General features: G+C 41.6%; 1 protein-coding gene across 1 annotated transcript; it reads left to right on the forward strand.

Moving 5' to 3' along the window:
- Positions 1–230: 230 nt before the first annotated feature.
- Positions 231–22,648, forward strand: LOC139137494 (uncharacterized). Its single transcript, XM_070705635.1, has 6 exons — positions 231–597; positions 3,546–4,605; positions 12,621–12,825; positions 17,065–17,167; positions 18,999–19,360; positions 20,047–22,648. The coding sequence occupies exons 2-6, from the start codon at positions 3,850–3,852 to the stop codon at positions 22,518–22,520; spliced, it is 3,900 nt and encodes a 1,299-aa protein (XP_070561736.1). The 5' UTR covers positions 231–597; positions 3,546–3,849; the 3' UTR covers positions 22,521–22,648.
- Positions 22,649–24,258: the final 1,610 nt, after the last annotated feature.

A 24,258-nucleotide genomic window follows, 5' to 3' on the forward strand; every position in this document is an offset into this window, starting at 1 on the left:
TTTGGAACAAAAAGAATACCCAGAGTCACTGACCTCACGAAATGAGTCACTTCAATGGATTGCTGTGGTAAAGTGTCACGTGATTATTCACCATACGAATCAACAAGTGGTTTTACTTGTCTAGCGATCGAAAGTCATTCTTGGTTCCCATGCCACCTATGACCCCGTACATCCTTCAGCTTTGTCATTGCTTCTCATCTGTCTATTTTTTCCACGTTTAGAAAACAATCTGATGACAACTATGTGGACGACCCCGTAAGTCCTACCTTCCCCGCAAAAAAAGGAGCCAGTCGAATATTTTATCCAAGTGAACACGTTTGCTAGTCACGATCATCTCGACGGCTGATCCGTGACGCGCGGCGGGCCGCCTCTCATGCGTTGCGCTTGAATCTGTGTTGACGTTTCACAATTAGTGCACAGGAGCTGTTTTGAATTCGAAATTTAACGCCGTTAACGACTTCAGGCGACGTCTTTGTCTTTTCTGCTCTTTGTTTCCCTGGCGCATTTTCACTCTCCGTGCACGACGTCTTTGTAGTGTGATGGTATGCGCCGGGTGTGTGTGTTTCGGGTCACTTGTTCGTCTTACACAGATTACAGGTAAGGAAGAACTTTAAATCTAGATCACTTATTTGTAAAGTTCAAATCTCATGAAGTAGCCATCAGTTGTCACCGACAGCGCGGAAAATACACGCGTAATCAGCTGTAAGTTACAAACGGCAGGACTACAAATGCGTTTGTACACAGACGATAGCCTGTGATCGTCTGCGCGGGTCAGGACATTCCGCTTTCACTATATATTCACTCTCGATTTTACCAATTTCTCATTTTATTTCTTCGAAGAAAGCGATTGCCCAATCTATATAAACGTTCGAATGTATTGCACATGGGTCTAGCAAGAGAAATTTCTAGATCTCGGAAATTTTAAATTGGCGATTTAGGAGCAGCCCTGTTGCCTTGTTTTGTCGCAGAAGAGTGAAGACTGATGTGTCTCTGCTAATGTACCAGTGGCTTGCAAACAGCTGTTCTGAATGTGACGTTCGGTTATTATGCAAGACATCTAGCTAGATCGACTCGAGATGGAAAATGAAGGTTCGCTGTGCCGTTCATTTGCCTTTCTGTGAGATATTGATGTAAAATTGTATTGTTTTCTACAACTGGGGGAGCAGTTGTACGCGTCATTCGTACAACACATGTATTAAAATCGAGTTGGCTTGCGGCCTCTTTGTTTAGGTATCTTTGTTTGTCCTGATCTGAACGGCTTGTGAGAGCAGAACAAAGAACATTAACTTCCGAATACGCCTGGTTGCCCCGGGTAGATTTTTTTACAGCGAAAAGCGATAAAAAGATTGTCTCGCTTATATTTGACTGGAGTGCATGCAAAGTTGCCACAAAATCATACGATGATCTAATTGGTAAACGTGATCGCCGCGCGGGTGTGTGGAGAAACTGACCGGCCATTCAGAGAAGAAGCCATGGCACGCGCGGGCTTTTTGAATTTCAATAGACATGCTAATTGTTACGCCATGCGCCACATTTTGCCAATGACAATGGCAAACAATCAACACTTCAAGTTACCACGCGAGTATAACCGAATTAAGTTCAACATCTTCAGATCTTGTTAATCGAAAGCCCTTATACATTCTTATTCGCTAACTCGGAATGCGGGCGTACATCTTTTATCTATGGAAAAATCGAAATAATGTACGGCTCTGGTGTCTAGACTACTGTAATGGTATGGTTGTTTGAAATTGAAGTCTGGCAGATGCAGTAGATGGGTCAAAGGTCATTTTTTCAAAGTGAAAGTGCATTTGGTCACGACCCCTGACCTCACATCTTGGTTTTGTTAATGTCATGTGGTATTGCAAATTCAACATTTTGCTGCAAGGAAAAAAGATCTCATGTGTGCCTGGTAAAGAGTTTAGGTCGCAATTCAGTATCCGTGTCAGTGGCTGTTCCTTGTTGTCTCCAGGTTTTCATTCGAATTGTTTGAATTATACCAAACGAATGACCGGGGGTAAGTTCACGCAAGGGTCACGAAATGCACTTTTTATGGCCGCAGCTTATTATAGCCCTTTTAATGTGACTGCAATTTCACCGCCAAACGCACAGATCAGAATCGCTAAAACTGAAAATAATCCAAATACTATTCTTAATGCCTTATTTCAATGTTCTGTACAGTCATAGCCGTCAGTGATAGCAATATTGCGATGTTGTTGGATTTCTAGGCTGAAGCTACTTTCATTCAATTTCTGTTTTCTCGGATCCACCCGATAAGTATCGTTTGCGGTTGCGAAATGGAAAATTTGAAAAATGTCATACCGTTTTGAATATAGAGTTGACAACCGTAATCTGTAATGAAAACGAAGTAGTTTTACGTCGATACATGTGACAGCAGCGAGGGTGAATCTTCTGGCACACGTCTTGTTGTGAGTTGTCCAAACATACTACAAATCTTCCGTGCCTTGGTCCGTTTAAAGACATTGTACAGTACTGGTACAGTGCAGAATGAAATTTATGGCACGTTTTGTGCGCATAAAGAACCGTGCAGCGTTGAATCGTAAAATAACACGAGGGACGCTTACGCTTTCAAACCGCAATCGTATTATATAAATGCGCGTTAAATAAAGGCTATACGGTAATATTTACTTATTTTAGTGAACGGCGGGTAAATTGAATCTTCAAAATACACACCATGTAAATGAAAAAATAAAATCTTTATACTATCACTCGCTCGTTTGATATTTCTACCCGTTTATAGTTACTATGTGTGGGAGTCTGAGACCGTCCCGGTGATGTGGTAGAGTGTATGATTTTCCTGGACAGTATCCGTGTTTCTCTCTGTGCCTTTGCCTTTATTGATCAGAACCTTATGTGCAACGCTGTCCATTACATAAATAGGGCTTTTCTAGTTTGTTTGCGTTGGTACGTTGGGTATCCCACGCACTCGGCGACTGAAATGACTCGTAAATTCACCATTTTTAAGAGGGGATGGGTCACTCTTAACTTTTTAATTCCCATTCTTTCAAATTTGCAGCAAATGGATTGCAATCATTAAGCATCATTAGTGTGCGATTTTTAATACTCCCGTTTTTTCTTATCTCCTGTAATGCGGAATAGGATTAAGATTAAGCTTTGGTGGACGTAACGATTTAAGCGCAAATGGGAGAATATGACGTTTCATTATCAATCACAGTCGAAAAAAGAAATACTCAATTTTTGCCCGCTCCCAAGCTGAAATACCAGACTATGCTGTGCAGCTCTGGAAGTGAAACATACATCTATTAGCTATGTAATATAATTAGAGATATGGAAATAAGAATATTCGACGCATATCATCATAATTATGTTATATAGTACCCTGTGTACACTGCCTGTATGTTGATACAGTAATATTATACGTTTTGCAAAGAGACAACATAATTGGGCAACGAGGTGCAGTGGAAACACCAAGGTACAACTTGTATATCTCTAATGGACGGATTATCTCGTAAAGACACGATTTTAACGTGGAAAACAACGTTTATGAGTGCCTTTTTGTATTTCAGGTGACAAAGAGAGACGGATGGAGCTGTGAGATTTAATTTTACGGGAGCGACATGCGCCGCTGAGCTTAAATAGCTGTGAATTGCCATCGTAACAATTAGGCGCCCGAAGCTGTCAGGAGTGAAATATGGTTACTGTTCTCAACATGGCTGACGACTTAGCAGCTTGGACGGCGCACCCACGGGCTTTCCTGATTCAGTGGCTTCGAGTTTTGAGATTTCAAGTACGCGAAACGGGACCAATTCTTCGGCGGGTGAGGAGTTGTTCCCCGTCGACGCTGTTGGTATCGGCGTGTCCCTCGCCTGCATGGATGTAGTGTTGGTCATTGGTAATTTACTCACGCTCTTCGTCATCAATCGTTTTAAACCCAAAGCAGTCCCCGACGTATTGGTGACTGCCCTGGCAATATCGGATCTTCTCACAGGTGTCCTGCCGGTTCCCATCGCCGTGTACGCATACCTGACCGACTGGGACTTCTCCAAAGATGCAACGCTGTGTGACATCTTTGGGTGGATATCGTTCGCCACGAATGGCGGGTCTATGTTTGTCCTGACCCTGATGGCCCTGGACCGCTACCTGGCGATATGTTTACCGTTTTTCTACAAGTCGAAAGTGACAGTCAGAAGGACGGTGCTGTGCTGCATTGGCGGTCTCGTGGCAGCCTCCGTGTTCGCAATCATTCCGGTTCTTGGATCAGGACACATGAAACCGTACGGAACACACAACGCCTACTGCCATTTTGACTACAGCGGAAACTCAGCGATGTCTACTGCCTATTCAATAACAGCACTGTTCATCGGCTATCTGTTCATGTTTATAGTTTTATTTTCTTACGTGTCTGTGATCTGTACCCTAAGAAAGTTTATTTCGAGGAGGAAACTAATGTCGCGAAGACTGTCGGAGATTTCCGAAGAGTTGCCCGAGTTGACTCGGAGTCCAGGTTTCCACGGCAACCACGGGTCTCCAGGATCTCAAGAAAGGTGTCTGAAATTGGAGGCGATGTTTACGAGGATGAGTTGGGTGTTACTGATGGCCTATTGGATTACGTGGACTCCGTTACTAGTAAGTATGTTGTCATTTGTCCTGAGAGAGAGAGAGAGAGAGAGAGAGAGAGAGAGAGAGAGAGAGAGAGAGAGAGAGAGAGAGAGAGAGAGAGAGAGAGACGGGTGGACGCACAAATAAAGAGAAAAAGACTGAGGAATGATAGATAAGAGGGGAGAGAAAGTGAGCTGGGTAAGAGAGGAATGTGGGCCGTAGATGAAGGAAGAGGGGCGTATGGAATGTGAGGTTGACACCGTGATCCAGAAAAGATGAAGTGTGTAATGATGTATCTTTTACCACATTGCTGAACTTTGCTAAAAGACTTGAATGAGACAGCTTTTATATCTATATTGATATCAAAGTCATCTTTGACAACAGTATGTACGAGTAGATTTTAATCAGGTCCAAGAACAGTATTTTTTATCGTCAGTGTTTCCTAATCGCCACTGCATAGTTGATTGTTATATTGTTTCACATCACGAAGTTCCAATTTACTGAATGTATTTAGCATACTGCTAATACGAGCTGACATCATTTCTACGTTGTGTGTTCTCTAAGAACATTCCGTCGCTCTACGCTGTTGAGAACAAGCCCCGATGGAATGCGACCACTTCATCGATAAATTCTTGGGCTTCTTGTCTATTCTTCTGCCATCACAGCGCATTTGTATTCCCAAACAGCGACCTCTGTTCATTTTCAGCGCTGCTAGGGCGATCATGCAGTCATACGAACACGTTTATTTTGAATGTGAACATAAATCAGCGGTTAATTATGATGCTTTGACAAGCAATTAGTGTTGTGAAAGGATCTGTTGATTCGTAAATTTTCATGACACAAACGAATCAGTCGTTAAAGTAGATTAAAATACCAGTCAATGTTTTTAAGGTTCTGGAAAAAATATTTTGGCCGGTACCGTCATTTTTCGAGGGTTAGTAATTAATCTCCGAACGAGAAAACCACACATTTGTCGCCGTGATTTGGTGGTAGCCATGGAAACGCCCTTGATCCGCTAATGGATATTCTCAGCCAATTGTTGCTGACATTGATGATTTGTGTCAAGTACGAGAAAGACGCATAGTTTATCTCCCCGCTCTTCCGAAACTTTTTCTAAAACAGACCTTGGACGGAGCCTATTGTTTCTCAATAGCATGGGTTAGCCTGTTTACACGAAGTGGGGTTCCGATATTTCTATCATTAAAAAGTCAGTCTTTTGTATCATACCCCTTGCCGCTCCTATAAACACTAAGAACTGTATAAAGCGCACTTGCCTCCAGGCTACGCTGAGAGGATGTATTATAGTCGAAGTATTTTCAGGACGATTAATTTTAAATGCTATCGAAATTGACATACTCTGTCGCACTAACGGCCAATAGAGATTTCGGGCTGGAGACTTTCCCCAGCCCTAAAGGTTCGATTTGGTTATTCAAATTTACTGACTTCAAGGAGTGCATACGTCATTAGGGTTACGCGCAGTGCAGAAAAAAGGAGAAAAAAATCACACAAAATGACTGACTTACGATGAGATGAAACACACCTCATCTAGCTATATCACAGAATGGCTTGAGAGAGACACCATCGAAATATCTAATTATATGTATTGCACAGGCGCGCATATATACAAATGATACAAATGTATATATTAAATGATATATTCAAGATATATATATATATATATATATATATATATATATATTTTTTTTTTTTTTTTTTTTTTTTGATGATCGCTACTGAGAATACATGTAGCGTGAAACTCTGAGTAACGCCTAAATCCTGTTTTCAACTTGTTATCAATTTTTACCGTATAATCAGTGAAATGATTCGCATTATTTCAAAAAGTATTCGCAACTGACATCAGGTATTCGTCTGCTGATCACTGTCCTTCGTTGACACTTCATAAGAACACTTGTGGGTTCTACTGGTCTTCACCAAGTTTGTGAATAGTCGGGCAGCTTTGATTCCTTTCATGCATACGTTTGTCTTTGTCTGTGTCTATGTTTGCCTCTGTGTGTGAGTGTGTGTGTGTGCGCGCGCGCATGTGTGTGTATCTGTATGATCAAATGTTATACCTATTTCGACTGTGGAAGAGCGATGTGGCAGGCAGGGGTTGAAAGACTTCCCTGTGACGTATCCAATAACGTCTTCTCATCGACATAAAGTCTAGCGGGACAGAGTCTACTGAAGAGAGAAAACAAGTTTTGCGAATGCCAGTGAGTGTTGAAAAGTGAGACTAAATTGCTCCACGGTTCACGATTTCTACCCTCCATTTGCATCATGTTACAGATATCGTCGAATGGGTAATTTGACCAGTAAAGGTGGAAAATTCACGATGACAAAATATATTTTCGTTTGCGGCCAAATATGTACACTAGGTGTAATTAATCATCCCAACAGGCTGTTCGCGGAAATTGTAACCTGTCGTTCACTTGTTACGCACACAAATCACTCTGAAAGGTAGAAAAAACAAGTTACTTGTTGCAAATGGAGGGTTTCTTGCATTCGTCGGACGCCATTTTGTTCTCAATTGCCCTGGCGTATGTTAGGGATATCCATTCTTAAAGGGGGAAATCAATATTCCGTGATCAACCTTTGATCGCCTGAGCTTTTCACAAACCGTTCTAAATATTTGTTATTTTCAAACGACAGAATAACCGACCGCGTGAAGCGTGGCTGACGACTTGTTACGGTCTGGCGATCGACTTCAGGACGTAAAACAGTTGTCTGTACGTGAAAAATGAACGCGTTTCTATAGAAAAATTTGTGGTGGGAACGAAAAGTTTATGTGGTGAGCTTTCAAAAAGGAGATTACCGAAGACAAACAAAAACAGCCTTGAAAAATGTCCAGTATTGTAACTGAGATAATTCTTTATTTCCAGTGTGACAATAAGAGGCGATTTTCACTGATGAATATTTGATGAGATTTTAAAATTTCGAAAAAGGAATCACATATCTGTAAAATCGACCTTTTCTTACTTTCATCTCTTCTAGAATTTATTTTGTCCGAAGCACTAGAAATCGTTAAAAATGACAATGAGAGTATTAACCATTTTTTGTTGTAGGGTGTTGACAAAGTTAATGTTGCGTGAAGCCTGGCTAGTTCCCCTTATGAATATTGAATCTCATTTTCACGACATTGGATACGACGAAAGAGTCGAACATTATGATTAGTAAAGAAGGAAATTGGAACGCCAAAATTTCCACACGCAACACAAGTATTTTGCGAATCTATATTTAACTGTGTGCATAGTCCAAATCTGGTATGAGCTTGACTCGGTCGAAAAAACTTGTCTTCATAAATTGAAGTTCATTTTGAGAATCCAAGGCACAGAGAAAAAAATTGTCTTTACTCTTCGCATAAGTTCCCAGATTCAAAAGTTGTCATTACTTTTATTTATTCTCTTTTAAAAACGATTTTCCAACCCAGTGTGTCGTACAAATAGTATGTTTATTCATCCTTGTTGCTAGGTTACAAAAACTTGATTAATTTGTTCTGCCATGGGAACTAATTGGGATGCCCTTTTCCCTGCAAGGACGAACCCACAATCCCTGTAATCCTTAATCAATATCGCGGCCGCGTACTTCTTTAAATATTTATGACGTCATTGAGGAGCGATAACCTTTAATTGGTGTTGTTCATTAGATGGTTACGTTAATGCAGAAATGCCATTCTCTTCTAATTTCAACTTCGTTAACAAACAACTTGATACAATTACAATTAACCAGGCTATTGTGTTGAGATAGGCGATGCAGCAAAATGTACAAATGAAACGACACAATCTCTGCGGTATGTTAATTAAGGTCATACTATACTCTGACCCTGGCTGGCTGATCAGCGCCGTGAACCATTACGTCACGCCACATCACCTGTCAATTACGCCGTACTGGACCGTACGACAGGTGCTCAAATACGCTAGTTTGCCAGATATTGATATTATAATTAATAACATCATATAAAAATTATTGAATTTTATTGTTGCCAAGCTAATATTTTCGTTATGTTGTCCCTGTTTACCTAATAGACTCGCACACAAAACAGTCAACATTGATCGTTGACTAATACCTGTTCTGTCACGTCAGCGAGTTTTATTATATTATAACCCGGGAAGTAATTTTTTGATATTTCAGTATTGGCGGGGCTATTTCGCTTAAAATGGTCTATGTTTATTGTAGTGGTTTTATTTTCTGACTCTACCGTCAATATATGTAATCTGCGGACCAAGTTTTAACTGCGACATGTTTGGACATTCACAAAGAAGAACTTCATGGTTGACTGGCCAGCGTTATACTTATATTGCTTATACCACCGCGTTCTACGTACAAGCAATTACGCATCATTATTGCACATAATAAGATCATTACATATTCGACTGACGCACTTTTCGTGTCCTCCATGTCACTAAATGCTCCAGTAATGGCGAACATTAGCAGCATCGAGAAAGCCTTAATCGATTAGAACAAGTTTGTTCAAGTGTGGACAGCCATAACATGGCGACGTCAAGTCTCGTGCAATTCGACTCGTCTGTACCGGGTGAAACTTTCAGAAAGGTTGGAAAGTTTAGGGTTAAACAGGTCATATCCGTCACAATGAGAAGAAACAAAATTTAATTGTGTTTATCTCGCCACAAAGCTTCGTGGCAAGACTTGCTTTTCATGTCCTTGTTAAGATCCGTATAAAAGGGCTCTTGTGTAATTGGAGTGTATGGCGGAGCTATAGCTGGACGGCCAGCGTCCTTTTCCGAACCCTTAACTTATCGCGTGAAACGCAATGGCGCAACTGAATGTGGAAAGCTGACGTGAGTCACGATGCAAAACTTTGCCGCTTTTTAGAGACTGTAGAGTGTAACGTGTGCTATTTTTCCGACCACACTCGTATCGCCTACTATGTTAACACACATAAGACAAAAATGGGTCACTGCTCTTTTAAATTGACATGTACATTTGAAACCAAAACATGAGAGCCATCGCGATTTTTAAGAGATTAGCAAGAACCCTTTTGGTTTTACCCATGACCTCTGACCTGAAGCGTGTGTCAAGGTTCAAAGCATCTCTAAAGCAGCGGGAGAGCTCAGAGATTCAGCTCAGGCAACCAGTGAAATATTAGCCCTTTAGTGTAAGTAGCAGCGTACAGACGCTTGTCTTTGTTTGGTATGTGTGTGTTATCCTTTTCAAGAGCGTTCTATAAGATCCTTGTTTTGTCACTTAAAAGAGACGCTCAACATACTTTGTAAAGTCCCCAGATGTCATTTAGTTCTTTCAAACGCGATGTCGGCCGTTGAATAAAGCAACGCTTTCCTTGGGCTCAGAGGCGTAACACGAGAGTTTTACATTCACAAGGATACACCGAGCAATGGAACACGGTCTCACCGAGTCGCCATTGATGAAAGACGGTCCTTGAGGTAATCGCACCATTTTTAAGGTAATCACCGTAAAAAACCTATTTCACGGTCTTTTTTTTCGATGATTTCAATTTGGGATGCGGATACAGCGAGTGTTGGTTGCCAACGATGGCTGAGCTGGGACTCGTTCTAAATGTGGACATATCTAGATAAGCGCTTCACTATAAACTTAAGAAAGCATGTCTTTTGTCTCGAAAGCTGTCTCAAGTATGTCCATTAATCGCAGAGTCCGGTTTCTGAATTCACTCGGGATCACTCAAGTCCTGTTATGTTGTATAGTTTGAAACAAACGCTATACAGATGATGCTGGGAAAATCGAGACAATTTGCCTCTATGCCATTTCTTTGTCAAGATGAACTTTAATGGTAATGGACATTCCGCATTTTCAAACAATGCGATTATCATCAAATCATGACCTTCCTCTCTTATATGTAATCCGTGTGGACTTTGTTTCTTTGAGAATTCGCGCAAACGGTTTCATTTCATTCGCTGCCGTTACTCAAACGCTGAGGCCAAGTAGTGTACGCTCGCTGTCACGTGGACATGCGAAATTACAACAAGGGGAAAGTCGTGTATCACTTATAGAAATGTTACAGTACGACCATGCAGAGAAAATGCTCCCGGCACTCTCCGACGAGTCGATCTGAGATCTTTTCAGGTAGATCGCGCCTCGAAAATAAAAGACTTAAACTTTTGCTCAAATTTTCCTGAAGCAGCGGGAGTCTCCATCCAAATTTTGTTACTAGAGAAACGAATCACCTAATATTTACCAACATTTGAAATTCAAAATGGCCGCCATCCCCCGTGTTATCTCCATGAGGAAAAATAAATTTGCAGATTTTCATATAACTTGGCCGGTCAAAAATTAGCTCATTCCAACACCTTCAAAATAAGCCCCAACAAGTACAAGTGGAGGACCAAAACAGAGTTGTAAAAGTTTGAGAGTCCGAACATCTGTCCCCGAGGCGCAAACCACCTGTTGAATATCTCCGAGTACAGTGAGAACAGCAAAATGTTTTACACGTTGAGCCACGAAGATTCAAAACCATGTGATTGAATCACAAGTGAAATATAAGATATGTGGAATATTTTCCTTATCCTCCTTCAAAGGAGACTACATTGATAAACTGCTACAACCGTTACACCGAAAATGCGACCAATGCGGACAGTCAAACTACAATTCCGAGTTCTTATATCTAAAATGCGAACCTTACTTTCTTTGCCAAAGTGATATAAATTTACGTTCACCATAATGATCATTGCTTTTGACAACAGCGCTAAATATTTGTTTTCAAACCGCTGTATTCGAACTGTAGCAGTCTATTAAAGGACTGTTTCCATGACTGTTTGTCAACTTTGCCTAATTCTGTTCCAATTCGAAATATCTACTGAACTGCGAAGTATCGTAGCTCAACCATGGTCACAGTGATGGATGAATCAGAAATATTTAGCGCGCGACGTTGTGTAAGTCAGTCGGGGTGTTCATGCGAGTGCACGCTGATAAGATCTGATGTGAACGCTGATGTACAGATTTTGGGGCGTGCTAGGTTTCAGTCTTTGTGCAAAATCAGCCGATAGGCCGACAATAGAAGACGGTGCTCAACACATGGCAAACCTCCAATTCGAAATCTCTACCATCGAAGGACTGCAGACAGCACCAAACCATTGTGGCCGCTGGGTTTGATCGTCACTTGGACGCATTTCTCAACGGGGCTACGTTGCTTCCGACGGGCTTGAAGAATAAGTTTTGATAGTTTTGTACTCAGATCAGTAAACATCCTTCAGAACATTGTAAAATGCTGATTGACTGTTTGACAAGTCAGTGACCTTAAGAAGCTTCAACTCGGCCATTTCAGAGACATTTCAAAAAGCAAGCGGTGACATAATTTATGGAATATACGCTCACGGGTTGGAAGCTAGAGCAACTGTAACTATTGACATTTTTTCAGTTGTTCCCTATAAATACCAGCCTCTACACTTTCTTGGCCCACTTCCTTCAACATAATTAAATGCCCAGTACATTTGGTTAGTCAGTGAAGTGTGTCAGAGCGTTTGATATATGTTGTTCTTGTCAACAAGTTGAATTCAAGCCCGGATTTTAATTCGATCATCAACACTAACAGTGCAGGACACACATATAAAATCAACAACCGACAACAAGCTGGGTACTGGGTATTTCACTACGCTGTGGGGAGTATTTCTAGAAACTCTAGCTGACATATGCACTAAAAACCTTCAAAAATGTCAACAAAAGTTAGAGTTACTTAACGGTTTCTTAAAGACAGCGAAGTTTTATTTGACTGTCATGTGATGATGCTAATTTAAAACTTTTTGAAATACTGGTTGACTTTGAGCGAATTTTGATAGAAACAAGCCCGACTAGATAGCGATTTTGACCCTTTAGGTACAAGCGAAAAGACTTATCGACCAATTCGCTCAGAGTCTGCGCTGTTCGTATTCACCTAAACCTGAAGACTGTAGTATATATGACTTGAAGTGGTAACGTGTTTACACTTATAGTCTACAACGATTACATGTGACACTTTTCTGTGCATGAGAAGGGTAAGGCGATTTCTCATTTGTGGTATATACTCTGAAACGCAGAGTTTTGATAAATTGTTTCTGGTTTTTTTGTCTTCCTAGGGGGTCATTACTGCCGCTCAGGTTGGCCAGGAAATCAGTCCTGTCGTCGACTTCATCGCTGTGCGATTGGCTGTTCTGAACTCAGCAGTCAACCCGTTCATCATCGTGTGTTTATACGAACCATACCGAAAAGGATACTGGTACATTATAAGGAAGCTCTGCAGCCCCTTCCGAAAGGAGAAAAAGGACCATACTCCACCGTCAAGTAAGTGTTCTCCACCGAGAAAACCTTTCTCGCTGCGAGCTACTGTCTCATGCAACGCACGCATGTATATATATACGTCTCTCACTCTGGACATCACCGTAAAGCAAACAATACTAAAACGACGCAATGTCGAGAATTGTAATGACGCCACTTTCAGTTCCCCCCGTCCACATATTATTCCGGGACTTAACGTTCAATTTTTAACGAGTGAGTTCATGAAGCGGAGATTTTACCAAGCAATGTCTGACATAGTCTAACAATATCTTTTCGTGGCAAACCATTGACTTGGAGCAAAAACGAAACAGATATTTGGAATACGCACATTGCAATGCAAACGGAAATTCATAATGTTTGACTTTGAACTCGCCCCCTCCCCTTGAGCAAAATTTGGATGTGCGAAATTCTGACGATAAAAATAGCGAAGCATGATCAAGTGCTGATATAGGTAGTTAAAGTTTAAACTGCGGTCTGGCCATGACGTCACCGTAGCGAACGATAATCTAAGTCCAGTTAGTCTTATTTGCCCCACGCCTGTTTTAGGTATTTACGACCCCATAAGATGGAATTTTCGAAGTAGTTTAAATGCCATGATTATAGCAAAATCCACCGTTTCACATTTTATATGCATGCTTGCATTTTATTTACATGGAGGATGTGTGCCCGAGGTCTTGTCCTGACCACGGTCAATTGACAGTCACCTTGGCCGCTCGTATATCTGCCTTTCCCGTAATGACAAGTCTCGATTGAAAAAGAAGAATATAAACACATAAATCACAAGGTGCTTTTACAATTCCGCGAACTTTCTCAAACAATAGCGACATCAATACTACATTAGGGCAACAGGTGCTCAGCTCTTTCAAAGCAACCCTTGATTACATTTTCGAATTTACGTTTGACTGCTCGCAGACTCCTTAACCTTTTGCTTTCCGCGCAGCGAAAAATAATTTTAAATTAAACCACAGAGGAATCTATCCCTTGGAACTAATGACTGCATGTATTTTCCAAAGTACTCGAATTGGAACCCTGGAAAATTAAGATGTAGGTTGCTGTAATTACGTCAGTGTTTTTTTTAAAGAAGGTACATCTGTGCCCATTTAGAAGTATAAAATTGCGATTTTTTTTTTAGAAAAGAAGGATATATAAGACAGGACCTGGGTGAGATATGCTTTCTGACCACCTGGGCTTTACGAGCACACCGCATTCTATGAATTAACAAAAGTCACAATTTAAGGTTTAATAGTCACCAGTTCTTCTTGATTTTTCAGTTGTGCCCAATTTAGCTCGATTTCCAATCGACCTATTTGTTTAAACAGACGTCATTGTCGCCTGTCTTCCATACAGACATGCGCAAACAATGAACAGCGAGACTTGTACAAGGAAAATAAAAACCTACAGAGGAAAAAAAATAGAAAAAGAATATAAATTTCTAGTATTCATAATATTTGTGCATAATCAAATATGTTTGACGTTTTCAGCCATGAAAAAGCGACCACAACTTTGTATTAAATATTTAAGACTTAAGTCTGACACTGTTTCCACAAGAAGAATATGAAAGCGTTCTGGGGAGAAAAAATCAATAGTGACATTCTTCAAGTGACCTGTATTGAGTCGCAAGATTTTGCAAAGACAATGACCGCCGTTCGGTCAGAGACAGCGCGGAGATCGGTCAGAGACAGCGCGGAGAGTGAGAATTACACGGAGGCGTGGAAAGCAACGACAAGTATCGCTGAAAGTCATTTCTAGTCTTCAGCCGTGCCTACCTCATTGCTACTCTAGCACGGGTTTGAATTATGACTCAGTAATATTGACTTTCATTGATTTTTATGCGAAGGTTATGCAACTTGGCTTTCAGTTCAACCCCGGACAAATTATCCATGTTTCGCCGCACGGTCAACTTATACCTCGCATTCTGGAACGATCTTTCTGTCGTCTGATGTGATCTGCGAGTTAATGCGAAAAATCAGCACTTTCCCTGAAGGTCACGAGAAATGTCAGAGCTGAAGCGAATAATATTGATAATAAACACATACATGAAAAATTCCAACATCGCCATGTTTAATTGAGTAATTTCACGCGCTCAGAATTTGCGGTTCGCGTCCTGCGTCTGGTCACAGTGAGATTACGGGTCCTTGGTTTAGAGCGTGCATTCAAATTGTAATGCATTTATTCAACTCTCGCAAAAGACAAACTTGGCAGCGAAAGAACGCGTCCCCAAAACTAAACAATGCGTGAAGTCGCGCCTCGTCACCAGGCAACGCTATTTGTTATTTGCATTGCCGGTATTGCTCAAATTTCAAAGTCGTTGAATTGGTAGTTTTGGCACACACGTCAATTTGATCAACCAACTCTCCGTTGTTTGAACGCTGTCTCGGTAAATACGGTAATCCGCAAGAGTTTTGACACTTCATAATTCACTACTCGCAGTTGCATGTACCAGCAGTTTTAAGAAAAAAACCCTCCATATCAAAGCAAGTGGGCAAACACCAATCCATTTGGTCAGATCACGGAGAAAGATAACGCACTGAATGATATATTAACCGTACCGCTCGGCGGAAGCTACTGCGAACAGGTTACAAATTTTTGTAACCGTACGTGCTGGAAAATTCATTTTACTGTGTCACTGCATTCGAAGCTCGATTTCCGTAATGTATTTCATGTTTACCAACTGTATATATGAACATTGTTTCAGCATGCAAATCAATCTAAAATGAGTCATTTTTAATCAAGAAGTTTCAATTTTTATAAAATTGTGGACAATCCATGTCAGTAGCCAGACCACGAGAGTCCCGAAAGTCTCGCGGTGCCAACCGAACACGTTCACTGACCGTCTAAGACTTCGTATAACAAGGGACTAATAGCTACTTGATCACGAAATCCACGCTTCACTGACTTTCAATTCACACCGAATCCTTAAAGTTAAATCTTCTGCACGTTCCATGCAGCACCGTCTAGCGATAATCCTTCACTGGAAACTAGGTCAGTCTTTTAACCATGGAAGATGTAAAGTCTTTTCATGAAGAGCAGTGATACGCATACGTATACAAACACACAGTCACACAATTCGCTCTCTCTCTCTCTCTCTCTCTCTCTCTCTCTCTCTCTCTCTCTCTCTCTCTCTCTCTCATACACCCAGAGTTCGATTATGAGAGTACTAAAAGTATAAGCGTTGAACTCATGTTTCATGCATCATGCTGCCTATCAGACCGTCTACTAGTAGTGGAATTTGTGTTACTGACACTTTCATTCCGTGCAAGGATGGATATATATATATATATATATATATATATTATATATATATATATCAACACCCATTTAGCCCTAATGATATCACCGGATAACAATTTTTTCTTAAAAACATTCACAAGATATACACTATTTTCCTTAATGGCTTACCATTTATACAACAAAACGATTATCGTGAAAATCAAGTTGTGTTAATACTGCGCAATTGATTGAAACCGTACTTTGCCCAGTTCTTGATTTCTGTTTTTGGTTCGGCGTTCACATTCAGAGAGGTTTCGGATTTCATTACGGGTTTGGTATCAACGTGTTTGCCCTCGATGATTGCAGGTGACAAGATACCCCTTTTGTCCGCTGCTTGGTCTAATCATCTTTCCGCCTCTGGCGATTCTAAACATTTCAATACCCGCCATTGCAACATGAAACCACAAAATTAAATTGGTGGTCTCTAAAAAGTATGGTTACTCAGAGACTTAATGACCCATTTTATATCATTACATGCCGAAGATGACCCCTAATCGCTTTTGTATCAAATTGCTTGGTTCTTAAAAAGGCCTCCCAGCCTTTGTCAATTCAATATAAAACAAGTTTGAAAGACGCAGGGGATATACATTGTTGGTTTTCCTTTCACGGTTGCTCGCACTTTATGACTATGTTTGTGCATATTGATAGCATTTCATTATTTGGAAATCCGAGTTTTTACTCTTTTGCGAACAAACTTTAACTTTTTTTTCGGGTGGAGTCTTTCAAAATCTGTAGTTAAACTCTTTGCAGTTTTCGATTATTTACATTCAACTTGTTTAGGTGATGAGTTTGTCACATCCATTTCGGGTTTAAGTATCTTATTCGCAACTTATAGACATCAACTTGGCGCCACGCCGCGGTCACGCACGGTAGACTTGCCAACTGTATATAGCAAACAAAATGTAAAATCGATGCCTCCATTTCAGTTTGGATCATATATAAAGTTGCCTGAATAATTTCCTCATTCTCTTCCAGATCCTTGGAATGAACGCAGACTGTCTTCTGCCGGGCTGACTGGTTCTCGTTCCACACCCACCACTCCAACTTTACACCACAACAACTTGGGCACCCCTAGACGGTAAGTCCGTTCCCTACATTATAAAGACATGTTCACTCATAGTTGCAAGCTATTCAATATATTGCCCATATTTTGGTGCAAAAAGTCAGAATACTCTTGTAAATCAACGTATACAATGTACATGAGTTAACATCGCGATCATTAAGTCCATATGATAAACTGTATCAACCATACCCCCGCTCCGTTGTCATGTCTTGTACTCTTAATTTGTGCAAGCCCCGATAAAGCACTTTTGACTCTGGTGCCAACATTTTCATTTCTACGATATTTCCAAATGCCACTCCGGCGAGTCCTAAAACACACATGGCAAAAGTGAGCTTCCAGTAGCAATAGAAGCAGCAGAATTTCTTAAATCTTGGCACAACACAGATGGTCATGTCATTGACAATGAGGTCAAGTTCAGTACAAATAAACCGCTTGTGATTATATACAGGCAATTTTAAACTACCAAAGGCAGTTTCACGTCCTAGTACTAACATTGCCCTCGGAAGCAATGTAGAATGCCCCACCAGCACATAATGCGTGTCCCCACAAACTGAAGCATGAAAAACTTTGAGAGTTATTCATTGCGATTTTGATCATTACTTTTACACGCTGGAATCATTGCAATAAGACAAAACACTGATTGATTTCTGGGCTGAAATTTGTCTGCTGGTCACATCTGAGGTCGAAGTCTTTATTGTCGGAGGCCTTGACAGGAACACGGAAATCGTGAATTTCCGTGAACTATGTTAATGTAGTGAGACTCTTATAAGTAGACGTTTTCCTGAGATGTCAGAGGGTCGTCATCGGACGGACCTTTGCGATTGTCATTTTGTTCATATTCGAAACGGCTGGATCAATTTAAACCACTGAATTATGTCCAACAAGCCAAACGTCATTCCAAAATTTAACCGAAAATGTCATAGTTTGAAAAGTGTAAGGCAAAAAATGTTGGATTTTCAAAGTTTTCCATGCTTATTTTGACGAGATACGCATTATGTTAGATATTCTAAAGGCGGCAATGGTCCATTTAAAACGCTACACAGGGCAATGCAAATACAAGTGCTTGTTTTTTTTCTTTTCGATACGTATTTTACCACTTTTTTCATCCCACGTTTTCCTAGAAAAATCCTGCAAAGTCTTGCAGCAATGTTTTGAATAGAACATTTGAGAATAAATGCGCTGTGCGACTTGAACCATTTTCTAGAGTTTCACTTCTTCACGACCATTTCATAGTAAGTTGATCTAGCAACGTTTAAAACCCATTGGAAATAATGATTGAATGTGCCAAAATATTAGGGATCGTGGATAATTAAAACACGCGCACGGTAAACAAAACTAAGTGTGTTTGTCCTCAACCCCCCTCCCCTAAACGAAAGTTTGGAAGTGCGAAAATCCAACCAAGCCTCATTCTGTATCTGCATCCAACAATTAGCAAATAAGTTGCTATGAAATCACGCATACGCTACCGATGGTCCCCTGCATACCCCCTTTTAAATCAATCTCTGTTCAGCGCCAACTCAACAATGACGCAACCAATAGAATGACATGAAACTGTGTATCCAAAATGGTTGTTACGTTATTTTACTCGTTGACTGATTCACATGTATGTCAAAAGAATGCTTGTGTAGCGCTGGTGCCGTACTGGCCTTGCACATGCAACGTGTAGCGAGATGTTGCGAGAGGAAACTTGTGGTGCGATTTTTGCGCTTGGTAATCGAAATACAGCCAAACCCCTCCCCCTAAACACAGACGTTGAGTTTACGTGCGCGTGTTTTAATTATCCACGGCCCCTTAGAGTGACAAGGTTTAATCTCACAGTGACTCTGACGTTTTTCGTCACTTTCAGATGTCTCAGCATGGGCGACGTCTCGTCAAGACGTCAGCACCGAGAAGAGACCGTGCGTGGGCAGCCGCCCCCTCTTGTCCGATCGGTCAGTTCCAAGTCCATACTCGCTAACCGCTCCCGTCCTTCAAACGCCATCCGGAAATCGTACAGCGTGAGATGGAACGAGAGAGTGACAGTGGCCGGTGAACACCCCGGGGTGGTGTCGGTCGACGCCCTAAAGCAAGAACACCGGTCAAGATATGCTCCGCGGGCGAGGCTGGAAAAGTATGTCCCGGATACTGGCGACTGGAGCGATTCGGATTCTTGCAGCAGCTGTTCAGACAGTTACTATAGCGACGAGAGTTACAGCGATTGCAGTGACGGTGAGTGATCCATTTGTGCCTACCTTTGACCTCGTTGCCAGGGTTACAATTATTCGTCCTTTGGCAACATGGTTACCGATGTAATTTGCAGTACTGTGCTATGCGAATTAACTGCAAGAACGATTGTTAATAGAGACACCGGTACACGGTTGGTTTTTAGAGGTCTCGTCGAGGCCAAACACAACTTAAAACATGGCTTCAAAGTGGTAGCAAAATATTCGAAGTAGTTTAAGACCGTTCGTAGTCGTTGTACTGATTCCAGTACGATCAGTGTAGCAATTTTGTCCAACTTTTCTTTTGAAGTTTATAACTTTTATCGTGGCTGAACTTTTCCTTATTTCAAACTGCCTTTGCACATAGGATTTTGTGCTCATTTAATTTTCATTCGTTCAACTTGACATTGCCGACTAAACGTCTTTACCGTGCAAAGTGTTGTTTCGTCCATTGAAATTCAATTTTCGATTCATTGGTTGGTTGACATGAGCAGGAAACTGTAATTGCTTCTTCGGCCTTTGAACCGAAGAAGCCGCGGCTTTTACTCTTCAGAGCTGTGATGCCGATTTCAAGGGCAAGGTCATTGCAGATACCATACGCCAGATGGAGACTTCACTTTATTGTAAAACGAAATTATGTAACCGAGTTAAATTTGTTGTAAATTCATTTTCATACATTATTTATTCTTTCAGACTACTGTGAATCCTGCGATGAAATATTCGATGACCGATACGCCCATGGCTACGAGCGACCAAGGTCGCCAGAGAGACCGCGGCGGGCCAGAAGCTTTGAGAACATGAGTTCGTACAGAGATGATGCGAGATACGGTCACCATATAAACCCTGTTTCCAATGGTTACGTGGAGGAGAGTAGAAGTTTTGAGAGAAATGAACAAGAAAGACGAGCACGCCGTTACAGTGATCGCGCTCCAAACCGCCGTTCTGAGCCGCCTCGTCAAGATGGAGGACCTTCTAAGAGAGAGGAAACGATCAAATCTTATCAACGTAAGGAGCGCAGTAAATCAGCGGAAAATATTCCTGTAAAGATTGAAACGTGCCTTTATAATCACTCTGGGTATCGGCCCTGCTTCACGTGCAGGGCTATGTACGGGAGAATGTACTCGGGATGCAATCATACCGGTGACAAAGCTGGCGCAACAGCTCGGAGGTCCCGAGCGCCCCCAACGACAATGGAAAGCGATCTTCGTGAAAGGCCGCGCGAAGAAGAGGTTATTGTGAGAGATTTCGATGACGATAATCCTCAAATGTACAACCTCATTTTCCAACATGTTTTGAGCGCAGAGAAACAAAAAAGACACAGTGGTAAGGCTGTCATCCGGGACCTTCGCCAACAGAGCGCGCCAAAACACGAGCCTTCGCAGGACAAAATGTCGTCTGCTCGGCAAACGACAGACCCCTCAGTGAGGGATAAAAAACGGGTGACCGAAAGAAGTCGCAGTGACGAAGAAATTTTGGTGGATGAATATTTCATGGAATATCCTCGTTCGAAAAAGGAATCAAGGAGTCATAATGAGCAGAGAAGAGTACGCAATAAGAAAATTGGCTCAGACACGAACTCACGCCATCACAGGCCCGATAGGAGCACTAATCAAAGAGGTGTAGTGAATCGTGCATACGTTGACGACCCGGAACCAGTCGGTATCGACAGTGGGCCTCTCATTATACGTCACACAAAATCGAAATCCCTCCCCGCCGATGATTCGAACGGACGACAACAAACTGAAGCAGCGACGCCGCACTTGTGGCCGTCCGTCATCATATACGATCAAAACAGCGTTCGCAGATTGCGGATTCAAAGCGACCACGACGATAACACCGCTGCTTCGAATTCAGTGACTGATACCAACGTGAAACCGGAAAGAAGGACTGAAATGTCCACGCACGATCGCGATATGATAAGCGAAGGGAATACGGAACGCAGTTCCGGTCACGCTATCATAAAAGAGACGCAAGATTTGCCATCTCGGACTGTACTACAGGAGCAAGGTACTCAAACAACGCCCAGTAGGGAGGCGCCTACACACGATAGTGGTGCCAGCGACGTCACACAAGATATTTATCCGAGCAGTGGCAATGCGTCAGAAAGCGAAATTCCATATAATCAGTACGTCAGGCGAATAAGTCAGAGTGACCGAGGTTCGGATAACTCGTCTGAACCAGATAAAGGGCTGAAGTTGGAAAAGCCGTCCGCATTGGGTAACCACTTGGCGCACATGCGCAGTAGTACCAGTTCGGGAATTGGTTCATCGACAGAATGTTCCGACGTAGCCGTGTCGCATAAGAAATCTACGTCACTGCCAGCCAAGAGCAAATACTCGTATGAAACGAACGGTAACAATGGCAACATCAACTCCGGTTACGTGGCGGGTAGCGATTCGGACGCAGTTTCGACAGTAATCGCGAGTGAGGCACCGCGGGCTTCGGGGTCACCAAGGAAACAGACGAAAAAGAGACGATCGTCGAAAACGCCTGAGAGCAAAAAGGAAGACGTCGTTTGCACCAAATGCGGTTGCCATGTCAACGAAAACAAGTCCGGGAAGCGTGAAAGTGGTTGCCATGAGAACAACAAGAAAGCAGTCAGTGATGACGCATATGATGTACGTTATGGAAGCGATGAGACCAGTCCAGAGTTGTTCATGGAGAGGGACGATGGTGTGACCGAGATTGATGAATACGGGATGACGAAACCCAACGAGAATTCGGAGCATCCTGTGCAATCGCCGCTTGTAGTTTATCGATCAGAGGTAAAAATTAAACTGAAGTCAAAGACAATGGAGAAAAATCATATACAGTCACATTTACAACAAAAGTCTACGTCGACTTCGGGGCAAAACAGTAAGCAGAATGGAAAAGGCAAACTCATTTCGGACTTTGAGGGCGCTGTACCGCAAGGCCCCTCCGGTGAAAGACCATCGCTGTTTTGTTTCGAAAACGAAGTGGAAGATGACGAGGTCTTTGCGTCTGGCAATGAGAGATATGAAAGCGACTTTAAATTATTGAAGAGATACTCTCCGAAAGTGAAAAATAGGAGAAGGAAACCCCGTACGAGCAGCGGCAGATCAAATGACGACTCTGAGATTGTTTCTATTAATAATCAAAACCCGGTTCATCATTTCCAAATAAGTACAGGAATTTCTCAGGTGTAAAAATTAATCATTTTTAATTGCAAAACTAATAAATTCATATTTGTTTTTATCATTTTGTATATATTTGTATATGTTTCATCGAAAATCTTAGTATTTCCAATAAAAAATAAGTTAAACGTTTAATAATACATGATATGCAGTTTTTTTGTATGATTATCTATTCATCAAATCAACGTTGCGCTTTTGCGAAGCGCGCGCAGATAGTCAACGAAATGTAACACGGAGCAACATCGATATCGTCCCGGTAGTTGGGTTTCGCTCATTTAGTTTTTGTGCCATTTAAACGTTTAAGTTTGATTAAAAAAGTAAGTATGGAAAATATCGTTTTAATGGTATATTTGCTGGACTTATTGGTATGTGTAGTCGTGCCGCAATATATCTTTATTGTTTTCCTGTACAAAATTATCGAATTTTGACAGTGATGACTCAGCAAAAACTGAATGAGCGAAACCAAAGATACATGAGTGTTACTGGTCAAGTTAATTTGATAAATTGAGAAAATTCATTTGAAATTTCAAAGAAATTTGAGACACAGTGATTGACATTTGATGGGATGTTATATTGATGGCAGTGATTAAAACAAGCGCCATTCAGAAATGGGAAATGAGGGGCAAATTCTGTAGGATCTTCAGTCTCCCTCAAATGGCCACAAGTACAAAATAATTCAAATTAAATTCGACTTTGCAATACCTGTTCCGTAGAAGTCGTAGGATGATCAATATAATATTCCTCGTAGATGGCGTGGTGCAGCAATGACAATCTGATGAGTAGAGGCACCCACAGTGTTGCAGGATTTTGTCACAAGAATGCTGCCCTACGGAACGGTTCGGATTGTCCCCTTCCTCTTGTCTCAATAGACAGCAATTGCACAATTCACTCTGGCCAGTAGTGTACAGCATTCAGTCCAACAGACTGGGCGCCAACGCTGTCACCTTGCAAAGCGTTGTAGAGTGTTACAAGCTACTGTTGTTACGCCTTCTGGTCGTGTTTGAATTCCCGCGAGGGCCTTGACATGCCCCTATCTGTCTGTTGTCCACAAATTCACAGCTAGCATTGGTCAGAGAGTTTCTGCCTCAGAAACTTGGAGCAATTGAATGATGTTGTGTAGAACATACTTATTGTTGTTGATATCCATCGACATCAATTGTGAGGTAGAGGATTCTTTTCGAAAGACAAAATCCATAAAGGTTTTCTCTGTTCCAACGTCTATTGCAGTGGGGGGGGGGGCGCACTATGTGACCTCCGACAAAAACAGTTTGCGCAGTCTGAGTCCGATTTATCATGTTTGTAGCTCAAACAAGGTTTAGGACCTTTGCAGCATTTGTTGGAAGGCATACGTACCACGACGATCATGAGTCAGCTGTTACAGTACAGGTTTGTTTGTCAACAGTTGTTTTCATGGTCACAGTGTTCTTGAGCAATGATTATATTTCTGTTCACGACAAAACATTGTTTTATCTTTGTTCATCAAGTGACATATTTGAAATTGAAATTGTGCCCCACCTCACTATACGAATTTTATTTTTTTAAAATGTAGTAAATGAAAAGTGACCCATGCGGGACTCGAACCCACATCCCCCAAATACATCGCAGTTGCTCTACCAACTGAGCTAATATATCAGTCGGAATTACTGTGGTCGGTCCTGTCTCTTAGCTGGGGCTCTTCATTTCATGTTCGTGTATATTGAGTTTGGGCTAAACTCATCACCCAACCTTTCTGCCTAAGGATCCTACAGGA

The sequence above is a fragment of the Ptychodera flava genome, chromosome 7, assembly GCF_041260155.1.
Source record: "Ptychodera flava strain L36383 chromosome 7, AS_Pfla_20210202, whole genome shotgun sequence".
In the NCBI taxonomy this organism is placed as follows: domain Eukaryota; kingdom Metazoa; phylum Hemichordata; class Enteropneusta; family Ptychoderidae; genus Ptychodera; species Ptychodera flava.